The following is a 10719-nucleotide window of genomic DNA, read 5'->3' on the forward strand; positions in this document are numbered from 1 at the left end:
ATAGGTACATATGATACTACTATATAAGGATGATAATATTACTAACTAATAGGTACATATGATACTACTATATAAGGATGATAATATTACCAACTAATAGGTAAATATGATACTACTATATAAGGATGGTAACCACCAATGAAGTGTTTCCCCAAACTCAACTGTTCATCATTTATCAGGACCTTCACCCCCGAATAAGTACTACCTTAGTAAAAGAGCCAGCCCTCGAGCCGCTATCCCTCCTACTTCCCGCACTATACCGTCTAGGCTCCATACGAGGCAGGGAAGATCGACCCCCTGCTGGAGGCTCTACTGCTGCTGATGACGACGACATGATAAAATTACATACTTCGACAAGGTTGGGAATCTCAAGTTTTTTTTCAAATTGGAAACAGAATTTTACACAAAGGTGAATTGCACGAGTGGAACGTTCATCAGCCGTAATAAGCAGTAAAAGCAATGAACACATCTCGCAGAGGAACGCGGCTGAGCATTTCAAGTCAACAGAGGCAATCAACGTAATGGTGTTCGCACGTGATATGGAAAAGACTATTCTACATTTCACATTCCAAAAAGCATCCCATAAGTGAACCCAGCTCATAGGAAGCCTATCTATTAAAAAATATCAAATCAATGAGATAGAGTAACTAAGTTGATCCACTGCATGCATCGTCCTTGAAACCCTCCTTTACAACGAGTAATACATAATCACGAGTATTTTCCCAACGGTCTTGGTAGACGTCACCCTTCCTCTACGGTCCTCTAGTGTGTACAGGGAGTATACAACTGCATGGATCTATCTCTACTTAGATGAGCCTTGATGAGCAGATGATAGGGAAAAGGTACTCAAACAAAGCACGATTCGTGTCGCAAAAGTTCGAATCTTGAGTCTGCACGCAAGAACATCACAGAGTGTACACGCGTGCAGATACAACACTGTAATGAAGTGAAGTTAAGACTATTAATAAACCAGTCTTACACTGAGGGAACGATGGGTGAGTTGACCTGGCTTCTGAACACCATTGGAACTGTTTCACAACAATATTTAATCGAGGCGACTCCCCTCCAAATTGTTGACTATGATGTTAGGGTCGCCAAGACCTCACGGTAAGGCCAAGACGGTGCTGTTGAGCACATACGCTTTTATTTTTTCTACCCTTTTTTTGTGGAAACAGAATTATACACGTTTGACATGGTAGATTATACGAGTCACAAGTGAAACGTTCATCAACAGCCTAACCAATCAAACAAATAAATTTTTTCTTTTAAATTTTTTAATTTTTTCTACCGTGTCTCCTCAGAGTTGTCTCAAGTTTGTGCTCACACTCCTGATAATTAATATCTTCAGTAGGGCACGCCAAGCATGAAACGGCCTTAGTACTGGAGAACGAAAGCAAGATAATATATACTCTTTTCATCCAACTACAACTGCATTGTGATCTGCTCTCCAACGTTCAAGATAAGTTTGGGAGCAACTTAAGGTACTTGTTAGTGATTTCCCCATTGAGATAACACCATACTTGATATAGTAGCAGAGGAATGCCTTAGAAGGCAGCAGCCTGATTACACTTGATCGATGTAGACTATCTACATCATGAGCTCAGCTGAGGGCTTCCTTCACCCGAGAGAGACAAATTGTGTGCTACGGGGAATTGGGACAGCGATAATGATGATGCACTAGCATCTTCCATTCCTCATTTTTTATCGAATTTCAGGATATTTCGGAGTTGATCGATGCGAAAAAGAAGCTTGGTGCGGTTATCACAGAATTCATCACTTTTTTCACCAAGTGAGAATTGATTTTCCCACTGAGATAACACTATACTGGATATAATAGCAGAGGAATGCCTTAGAAGGCAGCAGCCTGATTACACTCAATCGATGTAGACTATCTACATCATAAGCTCAGCTCAGGGCTTCCTTCACCCGAGAGAGACACATTGTCTGCATCTTCACCCAAGTGTGCTTGAGAAATAGATTTCTCAATCATCCTGCGAAAAGCTTGACTGTAAACACCTCAAGATAGTATTGTGTTAACCATTTGGGAGCTCAAGACAATGGTTAATGGAATCTAGTGATTCTATCTACAATTACACTCATAAACTCATCAACTAGCTTCGAGCTAAGCTAAGATTCCGTACTTGCACAACTGCATATTCACAGTAACACGTTATATTCAAGACGCCTAGAAATAGCTTCCTAGGCGTCTTAAATAGGTTCCTCCTGAGTTCCAATAGCGCTCCCAGCATTGGATTTAACATTTCGCATCACTCGAAATGTGGCAATTGATGAAATGTGAACTGGTTTCGGCCAGTATCATTCTGAAGAACGATACCGATACCACTCCTCGTTGAATCAGTTTAGTAAACTCAATATCAAGCTGACGCAGTTACTGTGTGTTCAAGTACTTTCCTGCTTTTTATAAGCGTTAGATCAATTATACCGATCCACTGAAGTTTCACAATCCGTTTTACGTGAAGCGGCGTAAAATTCGGTGAAAAACGCGATATTCGCGGTGATATACAGTGGTCGTGAAATATGTTTTTCATATCACTAGGGTGAAACTCCGCTCTACGGACTTGACTTCGGTATACAATGCTCCTGAGCTCAGAAACTGATTCTCGAGGCGTGTCCCGGAGGAAGGCTCCCTCAACGTTCCCCTCTTGAGAAACGCCTTTTACGTTATAGGGCTAATATTCATTTATATTCCCGAATATATGGTTGAGTGCGATTAGTGTTATGCAAAGACTGATTACACTAGTAGTGCTAGTGTAGGTTTTTCCGGAAACACCTGCACACTATCTTTGATCAACCTAGATACTTCGTCTTGCTATGTGTTGCTCTATTTATCTACTCAAAGAAAATATACTGTTGTGTATATCATATCTCCCAAGACTAGTGTAAAACTATACACTAGCAATAGCAATAACACAATAGCGCTGACCAGACAACATACATTAGTAAATGGACTCTACCCTATGGCTACACGCCTGGGAGTCCCCAGCGGCCGACTTCGTATCGTACACTTCCCAAATGTGTAGTGTCGTCAGTCTCGGCCAACTTCAGCAAAACTACCAACATCCCTTAGGTATGGCAGATATCGATGGCACAAAGGAGGGTCGTCTTGTTATGGTTGATAGGAGAAAACGAATCCGAGTCTATCAAGGTGAGCTACAGGATTCGTCGATGGTGTGGTATCAATATATATACGTGTATTTCCACATTAGTGTTGTTAACGGCTAGTAATTTCCCCATTGAGATAACACCATACTGGATATAATAGCAAAGGAATGCCTTAGAAGGCAGCAGCCTGATTACACTCAATCGATGTAGACTATCTACATCATAAGCTCAGCTGAGAGCTTCCTTCACCCGAGAGAGACACATTGTGTGCTACGGGGAATTGGGACAGTGATAATGATGATGCAATAGCATTCTCCATTCCTCATTTTTCTGTCATCGAGGAACATCCTTGTACTCCATGAAAGGAAGTGAAAATTTCCAGGCGTGGTACTCCTTGTTCGAGCATAAGAATTCTACTTGAATAACGTCACCCAAACTACACAGGCACAGTTCTGGAAAATATGCGCATAGTCGATCACATGCGTTGCCGACAATATGAAGATTCTGGGGAAACTTTGGCAAATTTCTTGTTGGTTTCTCAACACTTGTAATTGACCTTTATAACTAGTGAGGAAACTGCCGAGCTCAAACGAGGGACGCGAACCAAACAGTTATGCATATCTAGATATTCCACAAGGCTTTCTTCAATTTGAGACCAATACGACTATAGACTACGGAACGCTTCTACTCCCCAAAATACGATATTACTCAAAGTTGACTTTCGAACTCCCCAAAATTGAAGGCTAAGTTGAAAACACTACTTCGCATAACGGTTTGGTTTACACTGTATATTACTCCAACACTGCAAGCTCATCTCCTTTCCAAATCTAAAGGTCTAGGTGATCTACTTGTTTGCTCGACTTGAGCGTAGCCAAAACTAACGTCTTTACTTGAAGTCGGTATGTTTTTAAAAAGACGAGCTATTTTGTGTAATTTTTGGGTAATAAAAAGGCAATAGAAAATGATATTTTCCCAAAAGAAGCGAGTAAATAATTGAAAAATTTCGATTAATTTTTTCAAGTCTCTAACACGTACGCCTAACGAGTAAGATTTTACGCCTAGCGACATCCATGCGCTCGAAAATTGACCAGGCACGAAGATAATCTCCGAACAGCTTTTGCCGGCGACCCCAACAGCCGTACAGTCGTTCTACCACTCCTCGACCACATCCAAGGACATAGTCCCATGTAGACACGAACCCTCGACTTCAACGGCTGCTAGTACACCTCTCAGGTATCGCGGTGGCATCTGGACCAGACCTATACGTGTATTGGAAACTCAAACCTCATCTAAAAGTGACAACATGAAGATGGGGAAAATTCCATCCTTCTTTGTTCTGTCTATTCTGAAACGATGTGTGAATAGGTCCTATTGAATTTCCTATTGAAGTGAATAGTGAATTGACTATTCCTATTCAATAGGAATAGTCTGTCTCAGTGTGGGAAAATATGCACTATGTCAACGGCGTGTGTCGGTGACAATACAACAATTCTGAGAAAATTTGGGTGAATTCTTGTTGGTTTCTGAACACTTCTACCCGAACTCGTACACAAACTTTGAAAGTTAGTGAGAAACCTCTAGGCTCAGCTGAGAGAAGCAAACACATATTCTAACACTGGTCTGTTTACTGTCAGTTCTCTCTTCCAGCAATCGGAGGAAATGCTGAAGAACTGTCAATCTGGCAGGTGGGCGATTCACCACTCCGAATAGTCCTCCCACTAAAAATTATTGTTCTGCTACTGATAACTTATCAATGGTGAGGAATACCTCAAAAATTCATCGTATAATTCATATCGTATACGTGGAAACTCAGAGGTATGGAGTTTTCAAGTATATGATAGCATTTTCGAGCTTAGTTGTGGACGAAACGCGAACTTAGTTTCAACGTACTATGATAGCGTCACATTGACCGTATTATAATAGCGTCACCTTGACCGTATCATGACAGCGTCACATTGACCATATTATAATAGCGTCACATCAACCGTATCATGATAGCGTCACATTGACCGTATCATGATAGCGTCACATTGACCGTATCATGATAGCGTCACATTGACCGTATCATGATAGCGTCACCTTGACCGTATTATAATAGCGTCACATTGACCGTATCATGATAGCGTCACATTGACCGTATCATGATAGCGTCACCTTGACCGTATTATAATAGCGTCACATTGACCGTATCATGATAGCGTCACATTGACCGTATCATGATAGCGTCACCTTGACCGTATCATGATAGCGTCACCTTGACCGTATTATAATAGCGTCACATTGACCGTATTATAATAGCGTCACATTGACCGTATCATGATAGCGTCACATTGACCGTATCATGATAGCGTCACCTTGACCGTATTATAATAGCGTCATATTGACCGTATTATAATAACGTCGCGTTGACAATCAGATTTGTGTAACTCTCTCTCTGCAAAATTCTCTAACGCAATTTTCATCATACCGAGGAGTATACAGGCAGCATCTGATGAGCTGTTCAGGATTTCCGTTTGGCCGCCTCGAAGTGTCAGCGAGCGGATAGATACGAAATTGAGGAAAGTGGCTTGGCCTTCACAGATGAAGATCCGAATGCTCCTGACAGGTGAGTAATGTTTCATTCTGGAAATTTTGGGAGAAAGTGATTATGTCATTGACATAACAACATATATATAGGAAATTTTGGAGAAATTATTGTTGGTTTCTGTATACTTCTATCCGAATTTGTATGTAACCTTCTATAATTAGTGAGAAAACTCCAAAAAGAAAGCGATCATATATCCCAACACTGGTCTTACGCAATTAGCAGTTGCGTGTGTGGGAGAGATGCACATGGTCAACTACATGTCTATTCTGAGGAAAATATGGGAAGTTCTCATGGTTTTCTGTACATAGTTTGTATGTAATTTCGTATAGTTAGTGAGGAAACTTCTGGACTCAGCCGAGGAAAGCGAACATTTTTTCCGACACTGGAGTTTCACCCGTTTTACATGAAGTGGCGTAAAACTCCGTGAAAAGCGCGATATTTGCGCCTTGCAGTAGTCGTGAAATATGTTTTCCACTAGTGTTTTTCATATTACCGGTGAAACTCCACTGAGCAGTGATATTCTGTTATCATCATTGTTGCGGAAAAATATCATGCTCGGAGATTTCTATCAGCCCGCGTCTGCCCGCGGATCTTGACGTCGCATTGTATATGAGCAAACTGGTAGAACTGCGCGAATCCGGCAAGTAGGATCCGCTCTGGGTATGTCTAGGATGAATTATCGACATACTCAGAGATCTATCCTTCCGGGCGCAGGACGTGCTGGCAGCCGCGGAGAATCCGAGGCTGATGAATACTATGCTGATAGAAATATTGCAGGTAAGATGATGAGTTCCACACACTCGCCGATGGTAGAAATACGTCGTACCAATGAGGACTCCTTATGAGTACGTGTATGATCTGCTACTACTAACTACGCGTCGAGGAGTAGTAGTCGTAGATGGTACACTATCTGAAGTGTGAAGCAGTTTAATTTTTTCAAAACATGTTCGTTGTGGTGAGAGATTCTCTGTGATTTTCCTGAGACAACTATATGTAGAAATGTGCGTATCGTCAAGACGAATAGTGATGTTAATTCCACTGAATTGGGATATAACATTTGTATCAACTGTGCGTGCGTGCAATACTACCGAAGATTATGCTCTGATGGAGTGGTTTACCACAGTATCGCGTCTTACGTAATGCCGCGGATCGGCTAAAACGTAGTACACGCACGCACAGTTGGTGAAAATGCTATATCCCAAAATTTTCGCCTATAATGAGATACAGTGATAGACCGCTTCCTTACTCAGGGAATCATCCAGGAACTCATAATGTTCCCGGGGGGGACTCTCCACATGGCTAGGAACAAATTCTTCAATCAGTTTCCAATATAAATGTCATGATCACATTATGAATACTTTTTCCAATGTATTATCAAAACCTGCGGAACGTTATTTCTCAAAGCTACATGGGACCTTGTCCTTGATTCAGACTGATCCAGCCAGTGACGTAGCGGAGCTCCGAAAGACGCAAACTATAACGTGTCTCAATGTGAGCTGCTGTTACTTCATCTCGCCTATTGAGATGATCCTACCATAGGCGTTAAAGAAGAGCTCAAAATCGACTACGTTCATGTTGGTAACCGCCTGCGAGTCGGGCGCAGTGTTTTTACTCAACTCTGAACTAACTGGAATAGTCGCTGAAGTAAAATATGGAAATGCTCAACTTGATTTGAAGTGTCGTCGTATCAAGATCGATTTGCCCGAAGGGGCTGTGCCGGCGTTCATGACTGTGAGTGGTGACTTTGATGTCGAATACCGAATCATCATCGCCACTCGGACGGGGAGAATATATTCTATTAAAAACGGACAAGTAAGCGGCGATGATTCTTCAACCGTTGGCAGAAGCAGGTTGATCCCTTGAGCTCTCTCGAGCGTCACAGGATCTCCCTCATATTCCATCTTCACAACACCATCGCTCAAATTCTACCAGGGAGGATGCGACGGACAATGATTGGTTTCATATTATTACTTTTTGGAAAATATACCTAGAAACTTTTTGAAAGATCCGACTAAGTCATAATAGGAACTATGTGTTGTAGAAAAATATTCATAGCATTTGTTGAACAACTTCCTCGCGAGGATGCGTGAGAATTTGATATTTTATGGCTCATCAGCTAAGGTGTCGGGTTACTTCTCGAATTATGAACACAACTCTGAATGTTCACAAACAATGTGGAAATATGATGATGTTGTGATGCAGATTTTGGGTACAAGGATCAGTGTGGAATCAATGCCAGTGGGGTTGGTGACGATCAATAAAATGATCTACATTGGATGTAGGGCAATTTCCCTCGTAAAGAATCACAATCAGTTGAGAAGTGATATTGTTAACGCTAGCCTAGGAAGTTGTGACGATCTATGCACACAGTGAATGGAAGCAGTAACAGAGTATATCTCAGCTGAGTTCGGGAGTTTTCTCAGTTATTACGTAAGAATTCGGGTAGAAGTGTGCGAAAATCAATACTCAAATTTTCCCATTGTCATCGACACACATGTGCATGTTTTCGAGGATATTTTCGGATGATTGCGACTTATGTGGAGAAGTGTTTTTTGTTTTGAAGGTATGAACTTCAGACTGCACTGTTACCATCTGAAGGGTAAGAAGATGTACACTTTGGTTATGCCAAGCCCAATACTCACCATGAAGGAGTTCAGCTGGGAGGCGACGGGAACAAGTAACTGTGAATAGTCGTTTCTAGAATATGTGAAGTATTATAAAATCATAGGGAACCGCAGTTTACAGCATTTTCAGGTGAAATTATTATCACTTTCCATTATTATTTTCCACCGACAAGTTGAATTTTTCGCCGTTTGGTTGAATTACTGGAGTAAAATAAACCGGGTAAATTTTTCTCGGCATTGTAATAAATTTATAGATGAAATGTTGACGATAAAAGTAAGAAATCAAGCAAATGAGTAAAAAATCTACATTGTCGGTAAAAATCAACTTGACCTGGAAATGCTGTACTTTTCACACTACTGTAGTGGAGTTTTCACCCTAGTGATTTGGAAACAGTAGTGAGAAACATATTCCACAACTACTGCATAGCGCGAATATCACGTTCTTCAACGAGTATCACGCCACTCCATGTAAAACGGGTGAAACTCCAATGTACTATTCATTTTATTTGTGTGAAACTCCATCATTGACAATCGCTGTCCTCAGTACTTAGCCCTACTGCTAACGTATTATCTACTTGGATTTTCCGATACTTAAATACTCCGATTTCCGTCAACATTTATGTTCCTTTTCTCCCAGCGTAGTAATCGCCTATCAGTTAGCTCCTTGTATTAAGACGTACTGAGTGAGGGTAAAACGTTGTGTATCACGGCGACGAATAGAAAGTATGACATTTTTAGGTCGAATAAGTTCATCACCGACAAGTTTAATTTTTCACCTGTTTGGTTGATGTTTTTTTTACCTCTTTTGCTATCATTTTACCCCGGGTTTCGATAGAATGCTAAGGAGATTTTCTATTTGAGAGTTTAGGAGTTCAATCCAACTAAGGATGCACGCAATGATGAAGTGCATTAAGGAGTAAAAAGTTGCTGTTGGTGAAAAATTAATTTCACCTGAAAATGCTGCAGACGACTCATGTTATGTTTGCTGTTTTTTAGTGAAAGTGCTGGCTATCGCCCTACGTAATGGTGCAATACGTATTTACAACGGAAAGCATCTTGTGAGTTTAAAAGGCTATTCTTGTCCGCTTTCCTCAGCTAAATTCAAGAGTTCATACGAATTCGAGTAGAAATACGCAGAAAGCAAAGAAGATTCACTAAATTTCCCTACAATGTAGTTGACCATGTGCATATTTTCCGACACTGGTGTATGTACATGCATACGGTATTAGATCAGCAGTGTGGAAATATATGCACTTGGTAAAAAAATGCCAGGTGTTGGTGGATAAATTCTGATAAAATTTTGGAAAATTGTCGTTGGATTTCGTACACTTCTACCCAAAATTATGTGTGGATTTTCATAATGAAGTGAGGAAACTTACGAGCTCAGTTGAGGAAAGCAAACATATATTCCCACACTATAGGTGAGTACGATAGGCCTACAGGGGGGACATATGATCACTGGTATATGTCCGGGTTCTTATGCTCGAGAAGATGCCACTATGGCGATATCAACTAAAGCGGGCGCTGTTATTTTGAAAATTCTTCAGAGTGAGTTCACCCGTTCAACGTGAAGTGGAGTAATACTCCATGGAAATTATAAGGCGTATATATTTTCAAAACCGATAATACATTTTTTTCGCGAAGTGACTTGCGGAGCGAGCGGAACATATATTGTCACTTACATTTTCTACTAAGGAAAAATATTCTGTTATATTCTTCGAGTTACTTAGAAATTCGTATGACTAGGAGAGCTCATGATCTCGCTCGCTCTCATATATCAATAACGGTGCCGAGTATGACCGGTTCACCCTGCAATATTAAAATTCATCACTGAAGTTTCACCCGGTTCACGTGAAGTGTCGTAAAACTCGGTGAAAAACGCGAAATTCGCGCTATGCAGTAGTCGTGAAATATGTTTTTCATGCCACCGGGGTGAAACTCCACTGAATCTAAGCTTTACTGAAGTTTCGCTAACGTCCAAATCTTTTTTAATTAAACGATGAAGTTTCAGCAGTGATATGAAAAAAACACTAGTGAAAAACATATTCCACAATGAGGCCTTCGAGACGAATAAACGGGGTTCGGAGTATTTGTAACGGTCGTGGGTTCGGTCCCCGGCACGGTCTTTTTTCTAGCATTTTTCGCACCAGTTTTGATCAACACACGGCATAGGTTGGCGTAAATAGCAATTTCATGCTTTTTGCAAGACATATGAGCTATGATCTACCGAGCGATATGTGCCTTGAGAGCTCAACTGGTGTAGTCGTTGAGAGATAATTTAACGCACGCACGCACGGAAAATCCGGAATGGGACGTTTTCTCCCTTTGAAAAACGTTGTATCGAGTTCGTTATTTCATCATATCAGGGGACGCTAAGTTGAATGT

At 41.0% G+C, this 10719-nt stretch overlaps 3 protein-coding genes across 3 annotated transcripts in view; 2 read left to right on the forward strand and 1 right to left on the reverse strand.

The window, feature by feature from the left end:
- The window catches only part of Pmar_PMAR025694 (adenylate cyclase, putative), a gene marked incomplete at its 5' end in the record, with an annotated part of 8366 nt that extends 8032 nt beyond the window's left edge, over positions 1 to 334 (reverse strand). The window contains 2 exons of the mRNA XM_002783834.1: positions 117 to 205; positions 247 to 334. Of these exons, the coding sequence (XP_002783880.1) occupies positions 117 to 205; positions 247 to 334 (177 nt within the window). The remainder of the gene's footprint in view (positions 1 to 116; positions 206 to 246) is intronic.
- A 6915-nt stretch (positions 335 to 7249) lies between these two features.
- On the forward strand, positions 7250 to 7522 carry Pmar_PMAR025695 (hypothetical protein; the record flags this gene model as incomplete). The annotated part of the gene is made up of 1 exon (XM_002783835.1): positions 7250 to 7522. A coding segment is annotated over one exon (273 nt), but the record flags the coding sequence as incomplete, so codon positions are not given.
- Positions 7523 to 7926: 404 nt separating this feature from the next.
- Positions 7927 to 8387, forward strand: Pmar_PMAR025696 (hypothetical protein; the record flags this gene model as incomplete). The annotated part of the gene is made up of 2 exons (XM_002783836.1): positions 7927 to 7988; positions 8274 to 8387. Coding segments are annotated over 2 exons (176 nt in total), but the record flags the coding sequence as incomplete, so codon positions are not given.
- Positions 8388 to 10719: the final 2332 nt, after the last annotated feature.

Source organism: Perkinsus marinus (assembly GCF_000006405.1).
Source record: "Perkinsus marinus ATCC 50983 genomic scaffold scf_1104296935984, whole genome shotgun sequence".
Lineage (NCBI taxonomy): Eukaryota > Perkinsozoa > Perkinsida > Perkinsidae > Perkinsus > Perkinsus marinus.